The sequence below is a fragment of the Myotis myotis genome, unplaced genomic scaffold, assembly GCF_014108235.1.
Source record: "Myotis myotis isolate mMyoMyo1 unplaced genomic scaffold, mMyoMyo1.p scaffold_m19_p_13, whole genome shotgun sequence".
NCBI lineage: Eukaryota > Metazoa > Chordata > Mammalia > Chiroptera > Vespertilionidae > Myotis > Myotis myotis.
The window spans coordinates 33,423,442-33,450,833 of NW_023416317.1; the positions used below are offsets into that span (position 1 = coordinate 33,423,442).

A 27,392-nucleotide genomic window follows, 5' to 3' on the forward strand; every position below is an offset into this window, starting at 1 on the left:
CTGGCACGTACTTTTGACTACAAGTGAGAACAAGTAGATTCCAGAGCATGAAGTCAGGCCCCTGGAAGGCCAGGCTTTGGTGCCTCGCAGCTCCCACTGTCGCCATCCCACCTTGCCAATGGTTACCAGCACTGTCAGAATCAACCAGACTTCTCTGGTTTGGCTTAGTGGATAGAGCGTCGGCCTGCGGACTGAAGGGTCCCAGGTTCGATTCTGGTCAAGGGCACATGCCCAGGTTGTGGGCTTGATCCCCAGTAGGGGGCATTCAGGAGGCAGCTGATCAGTGATTCTCTCTCATCATTGATGTTTCTATCTCTCTCTCCCTCTCTGAAATCAATTAAAAATATATTTTTTAAAAACACAGACTTCTCATTGAAACAGTCTTGCCTCTTACTAGCTGTGTGGCGGAGGCAAAGTTCCTTCACCTCCTGAAATACAGCCTCTTTCCTCATAAAATGGGGAACCTTGCGCACCTCATGGGTATGTTGAGAGGGGTCTGGTTTAGCGCGCCCCCTGGTACAGAGGATGGGTGCACTGAGAGCACGCTTCCCTCCCCACAAACATTGCTATGGGTTTCGTCCAGTTCAGAACCTGAGCTGATACTATCAGGAAACTCATGCCGTTCCATCTTGGAAACATTTGCAGCTCAACACTCCAGTCACTTTTATAATGACTGCTACTATGCCATGAGCTATATGTCGGGTTAATGAGAAGGATGATCAAGGTCACGGGTTTCTCATCTTCAGTTGGACCTTCCTCAGACCAGGTTTTCATATAATTCAGCGGTTCTCAACCTGTGGGTCGCGACCCCTTTGGGGGTCGAATGACCCTTTCACAGGGGTCGCCTAAGACCATCGGAAAACACATATATAATTACATATTGTTTTTGTGATTAATCACTATGCTTCGATTATGTTCAATTTGTAGCAATGAAAATACATCCTGCATATCAGATATTTACATTACGATTCATAACAGTAGCAAAATTACAGTTATAAAGTAGCAACAAAAATAATTTTATGGCTGGGGGTCACCACAGCATGAGGAACTGTATTAAAGGGTCGCGGCATTAGGAGGGTTGAGAACCACTGCTCTAATTGAAAGTGGAAGAAAAAACTGCAGGAGCTTGTGAGCCATCTACCTGAGGCTGAGCCAACCACTACATTTCGCCTCAGCGTGACGCCGAGAGCCTCCTGGTGCCTCCCGCAGCCTCTAAATAGTTGACTTCTGCCCACACCACAGCACTCGGCCAGGGCTGTGCCCTGACCTTGGCAAGACCTTTCCAAACAGCTGACGTGGGAGGTCAACAGGAAGCTGCCAGCAGCCCACAGCCTCTGCAGCACTCAGGAAGTCTCTGTAGTCACGGCAGCTGACGCAAGATCAGTGCCATCTGGCCATGATGGGTCTCTAGGACCCACACAAATACAGGGGCCAGTTTTGAGCCGCGGGAGGGGCATGCAGCCCACTAGACATGACTGAGCACCAGCCAGCCGCATGCGAACCGCCTCGTCTCCTCCCCCTCGATAAAGACTGTATGCCAAATGCCTACTCGCAGGAGCTTCAATGCCACTGGGCGCGATGCCGCACGTCACCACACGGACGGCTGGTCTCCAGGCGTTAATCATCTAACTGATGACACCAAATCGGCGGCCCTGCAAGGGTGACCACCCCCGCCCCTCGCTACATGGTGGATATTTAATGCACCATAAGCCCCTTCCCCTCATTAAGATAATTCACACAAAAGTCACTGGCTAGATGGAAAAAGAAAGGATCACTTTGTATTAACCTGTGCAAATAACATCATTTGACTGCCAACGAGCAATGTTTCTGGTAAACTGTGTTGGAAATCTCAGCTGAAACCTGAGGCCAAAGTGGCTTCTTCCCTCCCACAGAAAATCTAGGCTTTGGTTCGTTTTGTCTCCTTGACTCTCAAGTGTGTTTGCTGAGAGAGATGCAAATACGGCTTCCTAAATTAAAAAATATATACATACCAAAGCAAGTAAAATGACCCCACAGAGTAAGACTACATTTATAGAGGAGGTAGATAGATAGATAGACAGTCAGACAGACAGAAAGATAGAGATAACATAAAACATAAAATGCAATCCTCTGTAGAAAACTGAAGAAACTCTCACATTGCTGGTGGGGATGCAAATGGCATTTGGAAATACCTATATGCATGAATGTTCCCTACATGCATTTATCCCTCAATCAAGCAATCCCACACCTAGAAATGTACTTCAAAGACAAACTGGCAATAAAAAAGAGCTGGCTACTATTCATTATAGTACTATCCTAATAGCTAAAGACTAGAAAAGCCCATATGTCCACCTAGGGAACAGACTGAATAAACAATGGCACATCCACACTAAGAGCTTGGGAGCTATAAAAGAGGAATGTAGTATATTGCTAGATATTACTAAGTCATCTTTAGGATATGTTGCTAAGTGAAGCTGACAAAAGTTTATATGATATGCTACCAATTTCTTAAGAAGTGAGAGGGAAGGTGCATTTGTGTGTGTGTGTGTGTGTGTGTGTGTGTGTGTGTGCGCGCGCGTGCGTGTATTTGAAATGTATTTTAAAAATGAAAGCATGAGCCATAAAATTTAAAAATAATATTCCTTTTTGGGCAAGGTAGAGAATAGGGTAAAGGATCCAGACAGAAGGTGGTCCTCTTTAAAATGTCTTTTTATAGATTTAACTTTGGGCTCCTGGAAACACTCTACATAATTAAGAAACAAATGTAATAAAACAAAAGTGGCTGTTTACATTTTAAAACAAATAAGCCTCAGTATGCCCATACAGATAGTAATGACTCAGCAAGTATAGATCAGCGCAGGCTTGTGAGGAAATTACCGAGGGGGAGGAAAATCCATGTGCCCGGGCTGGAGAGGCCAGCCCCTGGAGCTCTCCGAGCGCAGAAACAGTGCCTTTTCAGCCACGTGACTAACATTTACTATTAGGTCTGATAATTCACTGGCCATGGGGAAGAATACACGGAAGGGTTCTGCCTCAATAGGAGGCAACTGTCAGCCATAGTTTAATTGCTGCCCGGATCCCACAAAACAAAGCTAAAAGTAAGACCCAAAAGTATCAAACTGTTTTCAAGTAATTGAACTGAATCCTAAAACAAAGCTTAAGACAATTTCTTGCAATACAGAAATACCCAGCACCCAACAAGGTAAAATTCACAGTGTTTGACATTCAATCAAAGAGTACCAGGCATACCAAGAAGTAGGAAAATATGACCTATAATAAGGAGAAAAAGAAACTGAAGCCAAGCCAGAAATGGCACAGATGTTAGAGCCAGCAGATAAGGACATTGAAATTATTATAGCTGAAGGAAAGACTGAACATGTTAAGCAGAAACTTGGGAGAGAGAAGAAAGACTCAAAACTTCTAGAGAGGAAAACTACAAAATCTGAGATAAAAAATATACTGAATGGGATTAACAGCACATTAGATATCGCTGAAGAAAAGATTAGTTTAAATGAAGACATAGTAATAGAAATTATCCAAAATAAAGAAACAGGGGTAGGCCTAAAAAATAACCAAGGCATCAATGAACTATGGGACAACTTCAAGAAGCCCTGGATCTGTGTGCCACAGGGAAGACACACATCTATGCTGTCAAATACTGTGTGTTTTCTGGCCTCCTGCATGAGTTGGCAATGCAGGGGTGATTTAGAGTTGTGGCCCCACAAAGGGGTCGAATCCCTCATCATTATGAGCATTTCTTAGGGCCCAGGTGTTTTCCAGGGCAGCAGCCAACTGGAGAAACGGGCCCAGCAGCTCCCCGGACCCTCAGGCCTTCTCCATGGCCTCCCATTCTCAGGCTGTGGCTTAGTGAGCAGATCCCTTCCCTAGAACCTGTCCCACTGAGCAAAACGGTGGAGGCCACCCCTGCCCCTTATTCCCAGGCACTAAGGACTCTGGGCGACTGAGTAACCCTGACGAGTCCCTGAAAGGGGAGTTGGAAATCCAGCCTCAGAATTCCCTAGGTAGGAAGTTGCTCTCATAGCTTCGTGGGTCCAGAGGCCTTCGGAACAACTGCTTGTGAAGTGTCTGGCCTCCTTGTGACTATTCTCCTCGTGTGGGAATACAGGAGCTCGGCTTTGCGAGGCTCTAACACGACTATTCACAGGCCTAGATCCATATCCACAACTACTGTCCAGTTACAATGCGGCCTGTGATGCTAAGGGATGAGTCCACTTGCATGGTATTCTGGAAAAGGGCAACACTAGCAGGACAGGAAAGAGATCAACGTCCACCAGGGCAGGTGTGACAGGAGAGATGAACTATGAAGGGGGAGCTTGAGGGAATGTTTGGAGATGAGAAAACTGTTCTATAAGCTTGATTGTGGTGGTGGTTATGTGACTACATGCATTTATCAAAAATGATAGAACCCTATACTAAAAGAGTGAATTTTATATGTAAGAGTGATGTATTTGTCCAAATTCATAGAACTATATACTAAAAAGAGTGAGTTTTACTAGATATAAATTATATCCTCCTTAATAAAATAAACGAAAAACAAGTGAGTTAAAAAGTCCAAAAAATTAAGGCCTCAAAAACATAAGCATATGTTTATATGGTATTTGGCTTTTATTCAGGTTGATTCAAATGTTTCTGATCAATGTTACTGCGATCAATTTATTTGTTTTTAAAAAAGATCGACTCCAACTCACACTCTGGTAACAAACTCCTCCCAGGGTTGAAGTCCTCTTTCGTCAGTGCTTCTCAAACTTGAATGTGTTCATGAATCTTCAGAAAGTTTATTAAACTACACATTCTGATTTGGGAGAGGTGGGGCCAGGGAGTCTGCATTTCTCACAAGCTTCCAGGTTGTATCAATGTTGCTGGTCTGTGGACCACACTTCAAGCAGCAAGGCCACGAACATGAGAGAGATCACTGATATATAAGATGAGAATTACTCATTCAGATTGAACAAGCCCTCATGACACGATACATTGAGTTGGCCGGTGCAAATGAAAGGACGGTCCCTTGGCAACAGTGTGTCACTATCAGAGCTGAAAGCTGAGCAGCTGTCATTCCACAGTTCACCTCTTTGGCTTCCAGTGAAAGCCTGGAGCCAGGCCTGGAATCAACTCCGGTTCAAGGCGGTAAACAAAGCTCTTTACAACAGAAAACTCTGCCCTGAAGGTAGAGACTTTGAGTCCCATAAAAACACAGAGGCCCATCCATCCATCCATCCATCCATCCATCCATCCATCCATCATTCCATCCATCCATCCATCCATCCATCCATCCATCCATGAACAGCAACTTCTCTTCAAATGTACATGGAAATTACTCCGCCAGAAAGGAAGTCAATGTTGATTCCTTGTGATTCTGCTGACATTCCAAGGACTTTGCGTGGCGCCACCTAACCACTGCAGGGGGCTGTCTGTGCACCAGTGGGGGAGTGAGTCTGTGGAGTGGTTTCCCAGCAGAATAAGAAGGGGCCAGGACAGGAAGCCAAGTGTTGAACGAGGGGAAATGCTGGCTTTTATATTCAACAACTTTATGAAATTTTCCCAGAGAATTGGCACTTCTTTTTGCATACTGAAAACAAAATGCTATGTAAACGTTCCACAGACAGCTTCTTCCGCCCACAGATGCCTCCGGGTTTAACACATCACCTAACAGACTCACGCATGCCAACACCTTCAGATACAAGGCTTGGGGGCTTTTTCCAAGAGGAAGCAACCACGTGTGTATTGAGAGTCTATTATAAGTTATCATTTATCGAGCACTTACTGTGTGCCATGAGCTACCCTAAGTGCATTGCATACATTCATGATTTCAACTAATCCTCACAACAACCCCATGAGGTGGGAACTATTATGAGCCCCACTTTACAGCAGAGCACTCTCAGGAAAATGAGGCTGGATAACTTGTCCAGGGGATGTAAATCCCAGCAGTCACTGTCCCCCACCCACACCTCCCTCCTGACCACTGCGCTGGGGTCTACGCTATGCCAGACACGCACGTATTAATGGCACTGAGCCCCAGGTCTCCCAGCTGGGAGAACTTGAAGAACGTGGCAGCACCTTCACATACATAGCTCCCAACTTAACTCACAGAGCTTCGTTCTCTCACAGTAGGAGATGATGAAGCCACAGGGGCATCAGTGTCTGAGCTGGAAGGGTTGTTATTTACCTAGATCCCAACTTTCTTATGTAAAATGGCTGTGGCGGGAGCAGGTTCGGTAGGGAAATCAGGGGTTCAGTTTAAAAGGTCTCGTGGACATCCTAGGGCAGATGTCCAAGAGCAGGTGAAAATTCTCTCTGGTTCTGGAATGGACTGGAGCTTTGTGTCCTGGAATGTAAGGGGATGACAGGTGATTCTGCCAGAGGAACAATGCCATCCACAGGGGAGTAGCCCAAACTGCACCATCCACATGGAAACAAGAGTCGGGTAATAGTTGGTCAAAGTCAGTCAGACAAGAAGGAGAAAACAGCATGCCAGGAATGAAATCCCTGGGATGCATCTTGGTCATTTGCTTTGGCAAAGCCACTTTCATGTGAATTATTTAAAGCATTTCATAACATGCCAGGAAATAGGATGTTGCACACTTTGCAAAAATAATATTCTTAGATTAAAAAAACCTGACAATATTATATTATTAAATTTTAAGGGTGAAATAAAAGTCACTTCTCTTTGAAGGTTACCAACTGAAAAATTAGCAAAGCCTTCTCCATAAACTTCTAGCAAGGAGCAGTGTAAGTAGGCAGAGGTGGGAGAGTTTGGTCTAAACTCCCTCACTTCCAGTTCCTGGGAACTGCTTGTTGCCATGGTAGCTATGCTAGTACATGCCCACTCAGGTATAGGAAGAACTTGAAGACAATAAGCATCTCACTACATTACCAGCTTTAGGTTTGAAAATAACTTTCAGCACTTCTCTCTCTCTCTCTCTCTCTCTCTCTCTCTCTTTTTTTCCCTTCAAACTTTAGCTTAGATGATGTTGCACTATACTGCAATATAAATGCAAATCGACTGAAAAATAACTTTTGCCAAAATTCCTTCACTATTCAACCAGCACCAATATGAGAAGTAGATTTTAGAGAGACGTGTCTGAGTTGGAACATGTGTAGGAGGGGTCTGCAGACAACACAGCCCACAGGACAAACCTGGACGGCCACCTATTTTTGCACATCTTGTGAGCTAGGAATTGTTTTCCTATTTTTATTTATTTATTTATTTAACTTATTTTAAAAATTGTATTAAATTTATTGGGGTGACATTGGTTAATAAAATTATATAGGTTTCAGGTGTACAGTTCTATAATACATCATCTGTATATTGCATTGTGTGTTCACCACCCACAGTCACCTCTCCTTCCGTCGCCACATATTATTTTTAAATGGTGGGGGAAAAAAATCAAAAGAAGAATATTTTGTGATACTTGAAACTTATATGAAATTCAAAATTCTGTCTGAAAATCATGTTTTACTGAAGCACAGCCAGACCTATTTATTCGCATATTGTCTATGGCTGCTCTTGTGTTACACAGCAGTCGAGTAGTTGTGACTAAAACCATACGGCCCTCAGAGCAGACAATACTGGCAGTCCAGCCCTGTACAGAGAGGACTCGCCAACCCCTGATCTAGACACTGAGCTGTATGTGCAGGGGAAGTTAGACTAGGAGACGGGGTGTCGCTTCTTTGCCAAGAAGTCTCTAACACAGTGATGGTGAACCTTTTGAGCTCCGCGTGTCAGCATTTCGAAAAACCCTAACTTAACTCTGGTGCCGTGTCACATAGAGAAATTTTTTGATATTTGCAACCATAGTAAAACAAAGACTTATATTTTTGATATTTATTTTATATATTTAAATGCCCTTTAACAAAGAAAAATCAACCAAAAAAATAAGTTCGCGTGTCACCTCTGACATGTGTGTCGTAGGTTCGCCATCACTGCTCTAACAGATGCTGTCTTAGTTTTTGGGGGCTGATATCACCACACACCACACTGGGTAGCTCATAAACAACAGAAATTTACAACTCACATGTCTGGAGCCTGGGAAGTCCAAGATTAGGCCCAGTGGGGCCACCTTCTGGTGAAGGCCCTCGTCCTGGCTCATAGCTGCTGCCTTCCCTCTGTGTCCTCCGTGGTGGAAGGGGCTCGGGCACTCTGTGGGGCCTCTTTTATAACACTAATCCCATGCTTGAGGGCTCCGCCCTCACAGGTTAAGCACCTCCCAAAGGCCCCACCTACCAATGGGGGTTAGGATTACAACATCTGGATTTTGGGGGGACACATTCAAACCACAGCAGGTGCCTTCAATGCAGATTCAGGCCTTTCAACCGAACTTGCGCAACTGTATTCACTGTTGCATCTCGGAAAACATAGCTGCTAGAAAAGCATGGCATGATGGGATCACACTGTTTGTCAAGAGGTCCTAACGCTGCCCTGTCCCAGGGCTCAGGCAGCACCCTACTTACTCCCTCATGCGTTGCATCTCGGTCCCGGCCTTCGCGCTGCTGAAAATTGTTGGTCCGGGGGACACGTCTGGAACTGCGCCGGTGACTGTCCTTGTGTCTGAAAATCAATGCACAGCCCTTACTGACTTCATCAGCGCCCAGCATCCTCAAGGCAACATTCAAGGGCAACAGAAAGCAGAGGCCAATCCACCTTCGCCAAAGGTAGTGCCACACTAATTAGAGAGGAAGTCGGTGATGCCATGCACATTAAGGAGGTTTATTCCAAATGACAAGATTATTTACACTCTTAATGTGCATGAGGACTTCCGGGACCACGCTGCTCTCAAGAAGGATTATTTAAACAGAACACGACTGTTTAGAAGACGGGCTTTTCAGACTGGAAAACGCAGGCAGAAACGCAGGGATGGAAAAGCAGTCGTGCTCGGGGAGCCTTAGGCCAGCTTCCTTCAGAAGGTGTGGCTGTTGGCTTCTGACGCCTGAGGAATTTCCTCTGACAAACTTCATTTTCCCTTGAACTCAATTCTACACCGGAGCATTAGCTCTTTGCAGTGGAAAGCAAGATGCCGACCTGGTCATCTGCAGCCTTGAACTTCAGCAGAATGGAGCAGAAGGCCCAGGCTGGGTTGGGGAGGTAGAGCTGTCAGTGAAGGCTGCGGTGTTACCAAGCCTGCAGGGCAAGCCCCAGCTTTGACAGAGATGCCCTGGAGGCTCGCACAGAAAGTGGTGGAACCGAAGGGAAAGAAACTGTCACCAACGGAAACAACACTACTTTCCACGGAGCAGCTAGAGCCGGCCTCTCAGCCCGGGCTCAGGGTAACCCAGAGCTGGCCTTGTGTCTGGGCCTTCCCTGGGGCTGGGGGCAGAGGCCTCCCTCTGTGTTCCTTAGATCTCCCACAAGACGCCTCAGACCCCCATTAGGAAGTAACTTTGAATACCGTAATCTTCATTTATACATGATATCATCCATGTAGTTGCTATGTCAGAGAAGGGACCCACGTTGTGAAGTTCCTGCTCTTTTCTCAACAGACCATACAGGGAAGTGTGAGAGCCAAAACCCATTTTACATATTAGTAAAGCTATCATCTATCTACCTACCTACCTACCTACCTACCTATCTGATGCTATGTAATAAAATAAAGTATACTGCAATGTAATGCAATATAATTATTGGATGTAACTTCCTTCAAGAAGTCCTCCTTGGTTCCCCGAGGCTGGGGTAGTTGGTCCTCCCTTGTACTTGCATAGCACCAATAACAGTACTGTTCACCCTGCAATGATACAATTACTATTGATTTTTCTCTCTCTCCCACCAGACTGTAAGTTCCATGAAGGCAGGAACCAATTCTATCTCATTCACTGCTGTAATAAGTGGCCAGTGCACACCCACACTTTCTCTAACCAAGGGACAACTCTACATGCTGTTCATTTTTAAAATTTATGCTTAAATTTATAAATTTATTAACACATTATACATTTAATTATAAATTATTAGCTTTATATATTTAATATAAATTTAATTTATATATAAAAAACCCTAATATGCAAATAGACTGAATGGTGGAACAACTGAACAACCGAACAACTGGTTGCTATGATGTGCGCTGACCACAAGGGGTGTGCGTGGAACATGGTGGGTGTCAGCAGCAGGTAGCAAAGCACGGAACATGGCGGGTGTTGGCTGCGGCGGGATGGTGGAGCAGGTGAGCAGGGGCGCCAGACCAAGGCGGGGTGCTAGCCACTGTCATGGAGGCAAGACTCTGGTGGTTACTGAAAATTCTTTGCTCCCATGCGCCATGGTCCTGCCTGGTGCTTGCACCTGCTGCCAGCACTGGCCCCGCTTGCGCCCACTGCCAGCGCCCCCAGCAGGTACGAGCGGTGGCTGTGGGCCCCAATCGCCCCTTCAGGGCTTCTCCACCTCCCCCTGTTCTTGAGGGGCAGATCAGGGCAGGCAGCCGCCACTTGCACCCACTGCTGGCGTGGCACCAATCGTTCCGCGCCATCAGCAGGTGCAAGCAGGGCCAGTGCTGTCAGCACGTGGGAACAGGGGCAGCAGGAATGGGGCTGCCAGCAGACCGGGGACCAGGGGCTGCGGTGGGAAGGGTCAGGCGGGGGTGCAGAGGATGAGCCGAGACCCGCCCCTGTGCCCATCGCAACCTTGTGGCCCACAGTTCCTTTCAAGGTGCACGAATTCGTGCACTGGGCTCCTAGTTTATACATATATTTCTTAGATTTAAAAAAATGTAATCAGTCAAATGCAAATTCCAATATTTGCACATACATTCTTCTTTTGTATACCCTCCTGGGATCATGCATCCCACTTTGAACTTCTTGCTTTCATAGATATTGAGATGAATATTTTCCCCCACCCCCGGCTCATTGTCAGAATCTCTGACCTGTCCTCTATTTAGATCAGGGGTGGGCAAACTTTTTGACTCGAGGGCCACAATGGGTTCTTAAACTGGACCGGAGGGCCGGAACAAAAGCATGGATGGAGTGTTTGTGTGAACTAATACAAATTCAAAGTAAACATCATTACATAAAAGGGTACGGTCTTTTTTTTTTCTTAGTTTTATTCATTTCAAATGGGCCGGATCCGGCCCGCAGGCCGAAGTTTGCCCACAGCTGATCTAGATCCTTAGATGTGGAATTACTGGATCAACAGGTATAAACTTTGCAGAGGGCACAATACAGCTATTTACATAAATAACCTGCCCTTCCTGGTATATCACTAGTTATACCCTCACTTTAAGACAGCAGTACCATGATTGGTTTCTTTCACTCCTAGCAATGACCCCTTCACACCTTGAGAGGTAGACAGGATCTCTATCTAGATAATCGCCTGGAGTACTACTGAGCACATATACATTAGATACAATGCTAGGGCCTGGGCTGATGTGGCTCAGCTGGTTGAGAGTCCCCCCCATGCACCAAAAGTCACTGGTTTGATTCCTGGTCAAACACACGCCCAGGTTGCAGGTTTGGTCCCAGGTCAGGTTGTATACAGGAGGCAACTGATCGATGTTTCTCTCTCACATCGATGTTTCTCTATGCCTGTCTCTGTCTCTGTATCTCTCTCTTTCTCTCTCTCTAAAAAAAATCAATAAAAACATTTACTTTGTTTAAAAAGATACAATGCTAGGTATGGGGAATATAAAGACGTAAAGCGAAGTCTGTGGAAAAAGTACTAGCTTTAAAGTTAGGGAACCACAGTTATTGTTTTACTTCCAACTCTCACCAGCTACATGGCCCTCGGGTCACTTCCCTGGGCCTCAGCTTCCTCATTTTATATTTAAATGGTTTCATTAGACTGAAGACCCTCTCTCAATTCAAACATTCTATAATCTGGCATAAACATATCCCTGGACTTCCAGGGGGATACAATTTATTTGGGAGGCAACACTTACACTGACAAAGATAAAGAGCAGGCAAAGGGACCAAATGTTAAGAGGCAAATGGCTGGGACCAGCAAGAAATGCTACAGGCATCACAAGACATCAGGCAAAACCATCCTGAACTCTCTTCCCCCACCTGTGAATTATAGGCTGATGAGGATTACTATACTTGATACTACCCAATGGGGATGTTTAGACAATGAGATGAAAACAAAATGATGTGAAAAGACATTAAGCAACTAGAAATTGTGTTTCTTAAAAACACAGAGCACAGCTCATAACAGTAACGCTGTCAGGATCCCTCCTACTCCTAAGGTCTCTCACAGCAGAGCTATCTTCCCTGAAGGAGTAACAGCTTGATGACTCTGACATTTCACTAGCAGAGAGAGGTTCTCTCATTTCCTCCAAAATTTCCCTCTATTCATTTCAGATGCTGAACAAATGACCTTGATGGTAAACACCCGTGTTGCCCTCCTTGCTAAGCAAGCATCCTAGCATGTGGTACGAAAGCGCTGAGGCAGGGCCTGCGGGGGATTCTGGCAAACACGACCTCACTGAAGCACCTGGGACACTGCTTACTCAGGGATCCCTGCAGACACTGCCCTCGGTGCACAGCACAAACGCTGCTTCCCACCTAATCTCCTTTTAACCCTCTAACTCTCCATTACCTAAGGAACACCCAGGAAATAACTATGATTTGAAGACACCCCTCTTTGCCCACATCACTGCAAAGACATGTTCTCATGGCCCATATGCTCCTACTCTTCAGAGTAGCTCAAGATCAAAGATTGGCCGAGAGGTTGGCAAACTTTTTCTGTAAAGGGCCGAGTAATACATATTTTAGGTCTTACAGGCCAAACAATCTCTGTTGCAACCACTCAGCTCTGCCGTTACAGCATGAAAACAGCCATAGACAACAGATAAGTGAACGATTTCAAGTAAGATTCCATTTACAAAAACAGGTGGTGAGCCGATTCGGCCTGTGGTCTGTGGTTTACCAAACCCGACCTACATGATGGAGAGCATCATGATTCTGAGCTGGAGGTGACCAGAGACCTTTAAGTCAAATGCCGTCATCTTATGGGCGGGAAGTGAGGCCAAGAGAAGCTGTGTGACTGCCCAAGGTCAAAGGAGAGAGAGAACACTCCAGAAGCTTCCAGGAGGAAGGGAGCTGGGCACATCAGGAGGAGTGTGTGATTTGCCTTAGAGGTCTGGAGTTTGAGTCTCTGATGTTTGGTAAGTCACCAAACTCCTATGACTCACTTTCTTCACCTGTACAAAAAATAATTTGGGGGGACTCTAGTGAAGCTTAAATGCAATGATCTCTATAAAGGTGCTTTGTTTCCAGAGACATAGAAACATGGAACAGACTGTGGAAGGTCAGAGGGAAGGTAGGGGAGGGTGGGTGGGTGGGAGGTAATCAACTAAAGACCTTGTATTGTATGCATATATGCATAACCCATGGACACAGACAATAGGGTGGTGAAGGCCTGGGAAGGGGGGTGGGGCTGGGCTGGAGGAGGTCAATGGGGGTAAAAGGGGCATATGTAATACTTTCAACAATAAAGAATTTTTTAAAAAGGTGCTTTGTTGTTGGTGAAGGAGCAAGGTAAATTGCCTCTGTCACCCACGTGGCACCCCCCACCCAGTGCTTCGCACAAGCAGTTTTTCAATAAATAAACGGCGCCCCATTGCCTCCACCAAAATGAAATTAAAATAAAACTGGGTCAGCTCAGAAAAACAAACTTGCTACTCGCAGGGGAGATAATAAATACCAGAAGATAGGAAATCTATAAAGTTTCTATTTTTACTACGTGGTTATTTCATGCAACAAATATTCAACCAAATTGTGTGGAAGATTAAAAACAATAGGAGTTCATGGGCTTGAAAATGCTCATTTCCTTTCGAATATATCAGACAAAACCTCTAAGAATAGCACCTATCAGTAAAGAGAAATAAAAAATAAAAAAGAGGGAGTGTCTTGTTTGTTTTATTAATAAGCAATCAAATGTGTATACAGGTTAAGAAGAGGTTTGTAAAAGCCAGATCCTAACTCTTTTGGGTGTGGTTACCCCATGGAGACAGAAGCCAGTGTTTGAGGAGTTTTATTGTAGAGTTCCAACGTGGAGATTCTTAGCTTTAGAAACAAAATCGGCTTTTATGTAATGGCAGGTTGGGCTGGCTTCAAGACTGACTAAATTACTTAAGTGCATCAATACTTCCCTGTTCTTTTAGTACAGTGGTCGGCAAACTGCAGCTCAGCAAACCGAGGCTCGCGAGCCACATGCGGCTCTTTGGCCCCTTGAGTGTGGCTCTTTCACAAAATACCAACTTCTGTGCATGGGCCACGAAGTTTCAATCACACTGTATGTGCGTGCCTGCACGTGGTATTTTGTGGAAGAGCCACACTCAAGGGGCCAAATAGCCACATGTGGCTCACAAGCCACGGTTTGCCGACCACGGTTTTAGTAGAAAAGAAGTCATCCATGTTCATTGTTCACAAATTAGAAAACACAGAGAGGAAAGTCACTCAGAGAACCATTATTGACACGTTGGTATGTCCAAATGCATGTGTGTGTGTGTGTGTGTGAGAGAGAGAGAATGTGTGTATCAACACACATACTCACCTTTCATGCCAATGCATATGTAACTATATCATCATTTTTAATAAAGTGTAAAGAACTTCTTTGTTCTAGAAGACATACTAAACCCCATTGTAAGGCATTTATTTTGACTCCAATTTTCCCCTCTTGTAAACGATACTGCCATGAGAATCCTTGTATATTTATTTTTATTTCCAACTCTGATTGTTCTCTAAGATAAATTCCTAGACATAGACTTGCTGGGTCAAAAATATTTCATTCTTTCAGGTTAGTATAACTAAATGTTGGAAGAAAACATTTTTCTAGGTTGTCAGTAACACTCTCTTTGTGGGGTCATACATATATTGAAGATGGGATGTGAGATGCCTTTACTAAAACCTTGATTCAATTTATTAAAATTTGTCAAAAATAGGCATTTAAAAAAAAAAGCCTTAGATGGAAGAGAAGACTTTCTTCACTGGTTTCCTAGTCCAATGGTTTTTAAAGTGCAGTTCCTGGACCATAGCATCAGCATCACCTGGGCACTTGTTAGAAATGCAGATTCTCAGGCCCACCCCCAAACCAACTGAGTCAGAACCTCGAGTGTTGGGGCCGGCAAGCTGGTGATTCTGATGCTCGCTATAGTTTGAGAACTTGCCTAGTCCACGCGGTCTGACTCCCTCATCTGGTGTTCATTACCTCCTGCCCGAAGTTCTAGCCATCTGGTCTACAGATGCTGAATTGCGCCCAGAAGTTCTTTGAAAACATGAACTATGTTTGCTATTCCTTGTGTACCCTACAGTGGTTCTGGGCCAAGAAATGCCCAATTGCGCTCTATGAACAGAAGGGTGCATAGTTACCTGTCCTGTCAGATACTAAAACATCCCGTAAAGGCTCTGGAATTAGACCGGTCTGGTGTTGATAGAAGATTAAGGAGCTAGATGAGCAGACCAAAAGAGAGTCAGAAAAAGACAATATCCAGGAGTTGTGATATCACAAAAAGGGAAATTTAAATTAAATGGAAAAAAATAAATTCTATGGGTATAAAAAAACCTCATGTGAAAAATAAGACAATAAAAGTCCTAGAAGAAAATTTTGGAGCCTATACAAAAACTCTTTTTTAAAAAAACACAGGAAGCTAGACTCTATAAATAAAGTTCAGTCTTATTTTCCTACATAAAAAATAAAAAATTTCCTTTACCAAAAAAAACCCCCAAAGAAACAATAAACATAAAATAATCAGTTATCAGTTAAAAATTGTAACACATATGATAGACAAGGCAGTAGTATTATCTTTATAATAAATTTAACCTAATATACTGAATGTTATGTCCAGTGCAAATAGTAGTGAACATTCTTCTCCACACAAAAGGGTGCTGGATATTAAAGATCCTAGTAAACACATTTTTCAAGGAAAAGAAGGCTTTATTTGTTTAGGAAAAATACTAAAAATTAGCTACCAAGATAGTTCATGCCATATTCACAAGTGTGATGATTCAGGCAAATAACACCAAGTGGAACTGCTGTCCACTCCCCAGCAAAGCCTGCATCTCCCCTTGGCCAAATTCATCCTTCTATCAAGAATGAGCTCCAGATGTTTCTATCTCCTTCAAGCTTCCCTGATGACTTCTATCCCCCAACTAAAAGCAATATCCTCATTTTGGGAATCCTTGCTCTCTTGTTATATAGTTATTTAGGCTCTTGTCTTAGTTCCCCTCTGAAATCTATGCTTTCAGTGGCAGGATCAGGCCTAAGGCATCATTGTGAGCTAATACCATTCCTCTGCAGAGCATGTTAACTTTGTTGAAATCATAATGTATGAGTAATAAATGAGGGCATGATTGCTGATATCAGTGGAACTTTTTCCCTAGCTAACAGTAATATACAATATCCTTTGCTAAGAGTTTACTACCAAGAATGAGTATTAATATTGTTTTAGGGATTTATTTATAGCACAAAGCCTTTTCCCTGCTCCCATCACCACATATCTGCCAAATGAATGGTCTGGTATGGTAACAGACAGATAGCAGGTTCTCTGTAAATTGACACTAATTCTAATTTGTTGCATCTTTTCAAGTTTTAAAGAATTTATAGAAATTATTAATGTTCTCTAAGGCATAAACAGAAGGGATAGTGGCAAACAAATATTGTGCATTCACATCAGAACGACCCAAGTGGTTTATGAGTCAAAAGTAGTGGTTTCAACATGTCAGTAACCAAAGATAAACCACTATGTTGGAATCATTGTAATTATTTTGAGACATTCTTTTCTGTCAAGATGAAAAACACAGTAGTGCAAGGTTAAATGCCTGTCAGTCATCCCTATACTTATCGGCTTAGAGTTTGAAGAGCTTAAGCAAAGGAGTTCCTAAGGGTTCCGTAAACCCTGTTGCCTTCTCTGGTGTGTATCAGTCACATTGTTTAGTAGAGATTAAATAGTTATTATCAAAGTTCATTGGAAGAATTGAGGGGTAACAATTCTCAAAAAGCCAAACATATCAATACACCAAAGGAATCTTAATAGGCAGAGAGATGTTGAAGTAGTATCTGTTTTAAGTACTTCTGTGACAATATCCAGTTTAGATCTATAAAACAAGTCTTTTAATAAATACAATTTACCAGGGACTTGTGTCATTCTGCTGATGAGTTCTCTCTAGAAGTACAGCTAAATTCTCAAACATAAAAAAAGTTAAACTTCATATGCTCTCTTGGTTCATAGTCTGGTTACTAAGAAATAAATTGACAGAATTTTCTTTTCTAAGTGTGATGAGAAGGAAGACAAAGGTCATCTTCTGTCCTTACTTAGTGATGGGCCTGAATGGTTACTATAGTAACACCATCTGCTGTCTGTGAAATGAGAACTCATATCCAATTCCCCACCTCAGGTCACTCCTTTCAAAGCATCCTCCTTATTGTTTGTTAAAGGTGATCTTTTCTGATTTGCTTAAAAACCAGTGGTATCCTAATCCGGAGGGGAAAGATCAAGCTCCTTAACCTGGCAAACAAGATTCTCCATGGCCTTGGCCCAGGTTTGCTTATCCCTTCCTCACACCTTCTATTCCAGCAGCATCAAAATTCTTGATAGTTCCATGCATATACTCAGTTACTTCATACCTCTGAGCCTTCACGCTGCTTGATCCTTTCTAGAGAATGCTTCCCCCTCCTGACCAATTGGTAACTCTACTCATCTTTTCATTTATTCATTAAATGATTATTTTAAAAATACTATGTGCCAGCATATGGGTTAGATTCTGAGGATACTACAGTGAATGAGATCTTGTGCTGCCCTCACAGGAACAGGAAATGACAAAGCTTCCCCTCCTCTGTGAAGCCTTCCCCAGGCTGCACCCCAGAGTGGACCTCTGCCCTCCACTTGGCTCACTCACAGTACGTGTTGTCTTCATCACAATGCCCTGACTACACTGGGAGCTCATTAAGACAGGGACCTTGTTTTCATCATCACTCTGCAACATCTGGCTTATCATATGTGCTTTATAAACACTTGTAGGGAAGAAGGGGGTGAGGAAAAATCAGGGCGCTGCGTGATCACTGAGGCTTCGCACACAGAGATGGGAATAAGCTAGAAAAGGGCCACACGTTGTGCAGAGAGCTCCGAGTAAAACAGTGAAAAATGCTTGCACCCCTGACAATGTCATGTTTATGCCTGCCATTCCCTTGGAAGAGATGGCTTTTGGTCATACAATTAAAAAATGTTTAAATGATAGTTTATCATCCAATGCTAGACATTATCATAGTTGGCTTTTGGATTTCAAAAAGTAGAAACTACGAAATAAGGCTTTATTCTTGGAGTGCAGCCATCTCATATATGGAGACTGACGATGCTAAAGAAATTTCGGCTTTGTTTTCAGACCCAATCTCTTCCAATAACTGCCTGACCTTCAGCGTGACGGTCCCCTCAGCCTGACTGAGTGTGCCTGTTTCTACAGGAGTGAGGTGAACAGACCTCCCTTCAAAGAAACCTATAAAACCGACAGTAAGCTCTGCTGGGCTACCCCTGGGTCATCCTCGGAGACTGAGGGTCACTGACAACAACAAACAATTCTTCTTTGAGAATCCCAGGTCCCTGGCCAGACAGGGCCTCTGTTGGCCTCAGTTTCTGCCGCTGGAAAATTAGGAGGCTGGACTGAAATATCCGTGAGAACCCTACGCGTCCTATTTCTCGGATGGCCCACTGAGTCTGCAAGTATCACTGTAGTTGGGAATGAAGAAACTTACCCAGAGAGGTGCCACCCAGGACGCTCTCCAAACACCTGACCAGCGACTCAGTATCACTGCGCTGCCAAGACAAGACAGATTCACTTCCCTGTAGAAGAGAAGGCTATTTAATGACGTGAAAAATGTTCTTGCCACATTTAGGCAAAACTAAACACAAAAATCTGGTTGCAAAATTATTTTACAGTATGATTCCCCCCCACTTTTTTTTTAAAAAAAGAAAAACATCTCTCTCTCCCCTATCTCCCTTATTCTCTCTCTCTCTCTGACGGGAAGAACATACACTAAAATGGTAACAGTGGCTTTGACTATAAGGTGGGGTTATGGGTGATCTTTATTTTATCCTTTGTGTGCTCATGCCTTTTCTGAATTTTAATAATAAACAATATGACTTATTTAACTTATAAAATGCTAAATGCAATTACAGTGAATTAAAAAACACAGTTTTATGCAATCTCTAATCTACTCACTACAGTAGGAACCAAGTGAATATTTTTTTCCTAGAGAGTGTTTCTACCAGCTCTTCCTTGGAAATGCATGGTCTTCAAGGAGTCATAAATCTAAGCACTGCCTCAACGGAGGTTATTTACCTTAACCCTCAGTAAGAGTCAGGCACCCCCATGAGTCTGACTGTATTTGATAACAAACATTACCTTTAATACAAAGTAAATATCTGTCCTTTACCCAGGAGGCCGGAAATATTCAAAACAGCATCACAATGCTCTGGGAAAATGGAATCTCTTAATTACTTTCACGTCTGTGGTTATTCTGAGAGAAATTAATAATTTATGGCTCACCTGCTCCATTTCAAAACAAGCAATACGGTTTATATTGCAGTAATTTTGGATTTTAGAAAAAATGTACTGTAGTATAATAAACTACTCAAAGCACTATCTGAATACGTTGGGTTTCATTTTATAACAGCTGGTGGGTTCGGGCAGCCACTTCTCCTGCATGTGGTAAAACCAGTGTCACTTCACGTTCCACATGTACAGGAAAGGCCATGATGAGGGAGGCATGCAGGGTCACGGCTGGTCAGGGAGGCCAAAGGCACGAGTTGCAGGCCCTGGTGCCCAGCCCAGGAACAGGGAGGCAGGGACCAGGCACAGAAACAGAAGAAGAAAAGCAGGTCTCTCCCTTCTTCTGCACCTTGTAGTCTCCAAACTTAACCGGGACAGCCTCGAGCCAGGGAGGAGCTTAGCAGAGACACCCGCTGCTGCAGGGAAAGCAAAGCACACGCCGCATGTGCAGCGATGATACCAACCAGGCAAGCCGGGTTCTAAGCCGGCTCTCCCACCGAAGGTGCTGGCCTCTGCCAAGCAGCTCGGCTTCCTGGGTCTAAGTTTCTGCATCTGCAGACCTACATGGTCAGGGAGCCTTTCTGCTCCGACACCCTGTTCTTCAGGCTAAAGAGCGAGATGGACAGAGTGTGGCAGGTTGTTTTCAAGGATGGCGACAGCCATCCCTCCCATCCCTGCGCTCCGATCTCTCACCAGAGGTAGAGTCCCTTTCCCCACTGAGTTGGCCCTGCAACTTGCCTTGGGCCACAGAATGCAGCAGAAGGGGTGCCGAGTGACCTCTGTAACTAGGCCTTCAAGAGATCATGTGGCTTCCCTTTTTACTCTCTGGAAGACAAGGACTACATAAGGAAGTGCAGGCTATCCTACTGGAGGGATCATGGCAAGAGGCCCCGGATCGTGAGAAGCCACATGGAGGAAAACAGAGCCCCCAGCCAACAGCCAGCACCACCTGTCAGGCATGTAAGTGAGGCACCTTGGACCCCAAGCTCTCAGCCACGTGAGTGACTTTAAACAGTATCACGTGGAGCAGAAGAACTGCCTCATGAATCCAGACAATTCTCAGAATCATGAGAAAGGATAAATCATTGTTTGAAGCCACTCGGTTTTGGGGTGTTTTGTTACACAGTAAACGATAACTGAGACACTGAACAAATTGAAGTCCCTGGCCAACTTTTTTCTATTTTTATGTCCCCAGTGCCCAGCAGGGCCCCTGGCACATGACAAGTACTGAGTCTGGGCAGGCCTCTTCCAGCTGCTGTGATTGGCAAGGAGGTAAAACAAGAATGGCACCGACTCTTTGGGCTACAGCCTCCCGATAGAAGGGTTCTCCCCTACTCAGAGTTCAGCAAAGTGGAGGAGGACATCCTACTTTTTAATTCTGTAGCCCTGGCCAGTCCATAAGCCTCTGCAGGTCTAGGTCTCTGTAATTGTAAAGTGAGGAAAATAATGGCCTCCACCTCACACAGGGCTCTTATGAGAAGCAACTGAAATAAAGATCCTTTGGTACATTGTACGGCTTGTTGGAAACACCTAATGAATGAAATCAGAAAGTTGGATAGGATAGAAGATGGGACGGGAAAGGGACAGACACAAAAAAATTAAAAAGTTCCAGTCACTGTGCCTGCCGCTGAGCATGGAGATGCTCAATAAGCATTTGAGTTGAGTCAATGCAACAGAAACAGCACGAACCAGAGACAGGGCTGTAGGGAGCACCTGCTGGCTGGCACATGTCAGTAACATCTTCCTAACACTGAGGTTAGGAAACGCTGTACAGGGGTGTGGGAGGGAACAAATCATCCTAATAATATAGAATGAACGATTCAGTGAGTGAATGAAAGTTAGTATTCACTAACTTTTATTAAGGTCTTCTATGTGCCATGTTGTGCCAACTCACATGTATTCATTTATTTAAACTCTACCAGGTGTGGAGTTTTTCTCCCCATTTAACAGTTGAGAAAACTGAGGCACAAATAGCTTCCATAATATGACTAAGGTCATGCAACTAGTAAGAGGTGGAACAGGCAGTGAGTCTCTAGAGCAGCGGTTCTCAACCTGTGGGTCACGACCCCTTTGGCGGTCGAACGACCCTTTCACAGGGGTCGCCTAAGACCATCCTGCATATCAGATATTTACATTACGCATTATAACAGTAGCAACACTACAGTTATGAAGTAGCAACAAAAATAATTTTATGGTTGGGTCACAACATGAGGAACTGTGTTTAAAGGGCCAGAAGGTTGAGAACCCCTGCTCTAGAGCCTGAACTCTTCTTAGCCATTACACACACATATTGTGGAAGGCAGGGCTCCTAAGCCAGAGGAGCTCATGATATTATTGAAAGAAACAAGGTACACACTCCAGAAGAAGGCCTAAGAACAAAGCCTTGGTATACATGAAATATAATGCAGCCTGGAAACAAAGCACAGCTAGAGAGGCCTGGGTGGGAAGGCTGGGTTCTACATCAAAAGCTTCCAAATGCAGCCCTAACCGGTTTGGCTCAGTGGATAGAGCGTCGGCCTGCGGACTGAAAGGTCCCAGGTTCAACTCCGGTCAAGGGCATGTACCTTGGTTGCGGGCACATCCCCAGTAGGAGGTGTGCAGGAGGCAGCTGATCAATGTTTCTCTCTCTTCGATGTTTCTAACTCTCTATCTCTCTCCCTTCCTCTCTGTAAAAAATCAATAAAATATATTAAAAATAAAAAAAAATCTTCCAAGTGCAGGTTCTACAGAGGAGTTTAAGCAGAACGTGGGTCCTCAGCACGCTCCTGGCAGGTGGGCTGACTCCCAAAGGCTGGACAGACATCGACACAGACACAGACACAGGGTCACAGCTACAAAGTGTCTTCCGTTTCCGGGGCTGAAAGCTGCTCGGAACGAGTGGGAACGGTTGCCTTCGTGGTGGGCTGCGGGCCTGACACCGAGTTCTCTGTCTGCTGAACAGCCCAGCAGGCGGAGATCTATGAATGTGTACAGAGTGGATGTAAAAGCTTCCATGATGGCCCCAGCCACAGGCAGGAGCTCAGCTTCAGCTCCCTCGGGCCTCACATTCAAGGGTCCCTTATGTCAGTGGATACGAGCGAGTGCTCAGTCATTCTGGACTTGCCTTGTTTTTTCCTGAGGGGCCTCATTTGAGACACCCAGGATCTTCCTGAAGCTGAAAAGTCACACACAGGCCACGAGAAGCTGAAAAAGTGGTCTTGATGCAGGCTAAGGACTTACATGTGTCATTATATGTATACGAATATCGATTCTTTTTTCTCCTTTTTAAGACATTATTGTTGAATTTATTGGGGTGACATAGGTTTCAGGTGTACAGTTCTACAATACATCATCTGTATATTGTATTGTGTGTTCAGCACCCCAAGTCAATTCTTCTTCCGTCACCATTTATTCCCCTTTACCCTACTCTACCACCTCCATGCCCCTTTCCCTCTGGTAATCATTATTCTGTTGTCTGTGTCTAGGAGGTGTTTTTTTCTTTGCTTAATCCCTTCACCTTTTTCACCCAGTCCCCCAGTGCCTCTCTCCTCTGACAGCAGTTAGTCTGCTCTCTGTATCTTTGAGTCTGTTTCTATTTTGTTTGTTAACTGATTTTGCTCAGGAGGAGCAGATTCGGATGGGGCTGGGATATTAGTTCACTGTGGACATGCTCAGTCCAGGACATCTACTAGAAGTCCACATGGCCCCACTCTGGGCAGCCTGGATGTGTGAGTCTAGACGTCTGAGAGAGAGTTGAAGAATGGAGGACAGGTATTTGGGAGTTGACAATCCATGGACACTATGTAAGTACGTGAGCCGGTGTGAGATGCCCATGCAGGTGCGACTGGGTCTGTTTTGTTCACCACCATAAATCCAGTGCCTAGAACACTCGAATACGTGGTGTGTCATTGATCCAAGCAACAGCCCACCTACCTCCTTTTCTGCAAGTTGCTTTACCAAGCTCTTGTCCACTGTCCTTCAAACCACATCCGCAGACAGCCCTGAAAACTGTCGTAAGTTCCAGAAACCAAAACACCGAGGGGACCTTATCCATTTCCTACTCAGGTGAACCTTCCACAACTCGGTCTGATCTCTTTAGAAGCCAAGCCCTTGCTTATCTGCATTCATACTTCGTGGGAAGTCAGAGGACGCATCTTAGCACAAAGCCATAGGACAGCGGCCGCTTTGTGGGGGCGGCCCTGAACTCAGGAAGCTGGCCTCTACTCCTGTCTCACTGTCAACGGAGGCCTCTGCCAGGAGCAAAGGCTAAAGTGTGTGTCAGGATGGAGCAGAGCCACATCTGTGAAACTCGGGCTGTACGCAGGCCCCCTGGCTCCCATCACAGCGAACACCTCTGTCACCGAATTCGGAGTCACTGAGACGTGACTGTCAATGTGTCCATTGCTAACACCCTGTTTACTCTGCATTATTAAAACCGCTACCTGCAGCTGTCTCTCATTAATGCCCCAGGCACAGCCGTCAGTATCTTGGGGGTGGGGGGGCTGCTTTAGGGTTTCTAAGACATTCCTAGGCGTCCAATACAGAATGCTTAAGACATTTTGGGCTACAGGTTGGACGTGTGAAAGATGGGAGAAGACAGGCTGATAGAGCGGCACCACGACGTCCACCCAGAACTCGGGCGATGGGTTTGGGAAGCTGGTGAGCCTGGTACCCCCCTGCTGCAATAGCTCGGGGGTTCCCACAGGCGGAGGGAGGCTGCCTCCCATCAATCCCCGCCTCCCGACAGCTCAATTGCTCTCGATTAACTGCTTATCTCCTTACATGCCTCGTGCCCACCAGTCGAGGGAAGACAGTCCTGCAATTCAAGGAAGGTTTGCCAGGAATAAGCGGAGGAAGATTTTCGTGTTCCAAAGGCAGCCCTCATGACGCATCGGTCTTTGTTGCAGATCACTACTGCTGACTCGTCTAGCTCTGTTCCTGTTTTAAACACCAAACACTCTCACTTGGGCACTCACTTCCTGATTGAAATGTCAGGCCCGATGGCCGGAAGTCCCTACCTCATGGTCTCCTCCTTTCTCCACCCTCACCTTCTGCCTCACCATCACCCTCGGCCTCATTTGAATTCCAGCCAGAGTCTCGTTTGATGCTGCTCAACACCCATCAAAAGGTTGTTCAAGAATTAAATGAAGTGATGCGGCTGTGGCAGCCGCGAGGTGTGCTGCTTAGATACCTATATTCAAGAGTGAGCCTGCTGCAAGCTGCGTAGAGGGCTCACGGCCTCCAGCTGCTGCGTCTTAGGATCCAATGCAGTGTCCACGCCAGGGCCACATTCCTCCCAGGTGGCTCCCGGCCAGTGCGAGCACGATGGGGATAAAAGAGCCAGGACGTTCCTGCCCAGTGAGGACTTCCCTCCTTTCTATGGACCAGGACACATTTTCAGAATCACACCCCAGTTAGAGGCCTCATCCAATCCTTCCTTCCTTCCATCCTTGTCTGCAAATATGCAGACTGGCATCGGGGCTTGAGGTCTCTAGCCTACCTCATAGGCATTTCTCTCATTTCTGATTCTGTCTTGTTATCGGCTTCCCAGAGGCTCTGAACTGACAGCATGTAAAGTACTGGGCACAGAATGAAGGCTCCGGAAGTGTTAGCCGTTACTGTTATAATAATTACGATGGGATTGAACTGATGACCCCACCCCCAGAGGACACGCTGAGCAGCACCTACTCTCCTGACGACCTGAGCCGAGTCCTGGGTAGTGTGGGCCTTGCCTGGACCGCATCCATTTCTCTGCCCTGTGGCACCAGTCCTTGCAGATCATTCCTGCTTTTCCTAATGCTTCACTGTGCAGAGAATTTCAAAACCTCTGGAGGATTTGGGGGAAACGTACTGAAAACTTCAGCATTAGCTGGGAAAATGGGCCTCTGCAGCCCTTTATCTCAGCAAGAACAAACATCCTGGGCTTAAGAGCCTGAAGGCAAGCATCTGTCAAGGCCACACTCACTAAGCAGCCTTTCTTGAGGGAGTTCTGTGGCAGGTCATTACGGTCTGGCTAGAATGGAGACTGCTGGTGCGCGTGGGTGGGGAAATGATGCTCAAGGCAGTAAGGGGAAGACAGAAGGGTCTACCCATCAGTCTTCAGCCCTAAAACATGTCCATTAGAGCACACGACACCCTGCCAGTGGCAGGTCCCATGGATACCGCTGGGAACCCTGTTATGATGACAGCCACAAACTGTGTTCCCTGAGGGCTCAGAGGCTGGTTCCAATTCAGTGACCACAGGCCTCACAGAAAAGCTACCACCATTATGACAGTGACCGACATAGAGGAGTTATTGATGTTCTACTTACTGCAGCAAAGAAGCAGCTGACAGTCAGCAGCAATTAGCTACTTAATAAAACTGTTTTGGAGACAATGCTGCTGAAAAGATGGTCACAGGTGGCACAAGGGACCAGCAATCAATCCCAGCAAAGCCCACAGCTGTTTTCCTTTTAGAAGGCTCTTCTGTCATCAAAATAAAAACTGTGAGACTTTTGGCCCATCTGAAGGAAGGCGAATCCACTTTGATCTGAATACTCACCTAAGAGCCACAAGTGTGATGATCACCTGTCAAGCATGTCAAACTCAAAGGGTAACACAGGCCAAATAAATGAGGCAGGTGGCCCGCGGGCCGTGAGTTGGACATGCTTGACCTAAGTGGACCCTGGCACACTGAGGGGTGAAGGGCAAAAGGAGGAGAGCGGAGAAGAGGTGAGCCCCAGAGACGGCCACAGGTTTTTCTCAGTTCACCAAGCCAACAGTGACTGGGTCTCGACACAGTTTTGTCACTGTAATTTGTGTGTTGCTAATAAAATAACCTAAAAAAGCCAGGGTTGGCCCCATCACCACCTCACAGCCAGCACCTTTGAGGAGGGAAAGTACATCTAATTATGAGGAAAAACAAATGGGGTTGTAATGACCTGTCTCTAATACAACTTTATTGTGAGTTCCACTCCAGGGGGATATACCTTTTGTACTAGAAAAAGCACTGCCTTAGGAACGTGCCAGATCTGGGCCCGAAGCATGGCTCTGACCCTTCCCTGGCTGTGTGGCCCCGGACAAGTTATTTCTCTCAGAAATTCAGTTTCCTCATCTGGAAAAAGGGATCAGAACAATGACCCAACAGGATTTTGTAACACAAAATACCATCATGGATATGGGAGAGCTTAGCATCTCATCCCAGCAGATTTATTAAAAATCAACCACCGCCTATCACATCACATGTGACAGGTGCACAGCCCAGAGAGCGACACTGCTGCCCTATCTTTATCTCCGACCCTAAGAAACAAGAACGGTTATTTCTTATACTACAGCTGTAAAATCTCACTTTAACATTGAAGAATTTTGGCAGTATCATAAAAAGGCCATAAGATGGCTGGAGAACTTCATCATAATAACAGCAAATTCTGGAGACTATTCTAAGTATATAGCACTGATGACTCTATTTAATCCTCAAAGCTACTCTATGAAGTTGGAACCACTATTCTCCCATTTTACAGATTAGAACATGGAGGCACAATGAAGGTTAGTAACTTGCATAAGGTCACATAACCTGCAAGTGGCAAAGGCTAGACTCATACAGGCAGTATGATTTCCAACCCCATGTTCCCACAAGAATGCCAAAGATGGGACTTCCAGAGTGGCTAGCAAGGCTCTACTTCTTGACTGGGGTGGCGTTTGCCATCTATTTGATTTGTGTAGTTTTCTGAGCTGGTTTTATTTTATTATAAAACATTTTTAAGTAATAAGATTAATAACTAAAATGTTACCCCTTGATGCTTTGGGCAAAAGTTGAGTGTACATATTACATATCATGAGTTTTGCCACCACAGGTACCGAAGGATGGCTCTGTAATTATGTAGTGACATCTGTCCAGTTGTTTTGGATGGTGGCACAGAAGCAAATGGAAACTGCACTGTACTATGTGGAAGGAGGTGCTATTGTTCACCAGAGTCCAG

General features: G+C 45.1%; 1 protein-coding gene across 8 annotated transcripts in view; it reads right to left on the minus strand.

Annotated features, from left to right (window-relative positions):
- NEK11 (NIMA related kinase 11) overlaps positions 1-27,392 on the minus strand; it is a 167,475-nt gene that overhangs the window by 24,983 nt on the left and 115,100 nt on the right. For 4 of the 8 annotated variants that reach the window (XM_036332642.1, XM_036332643.1, XM_036332639.1 and 1 more), the window contains 2 exons: positions 18,659-18,746; positions 8,449-8,545 (listed from right to left, as the gene is read on the minus strand). In XM_036332642.1, coding sequence (XP_036188535.1) covers positions 8,449-8,545; positions 18,659-18,746 — 185 coding nt within the window. Of the gene's footprint in view, positions 1-7,981; positions 8,357-8,447; positions 8,546-15,282; positions 15,360-18,658; positions 18,747-27,392 lie in introns of those variants that run through there. The other 4 variants (XM_036332640.1, XR_004971563.1, XR_004971564.1 and 1 more) reach the window with 4 other exon arrangements.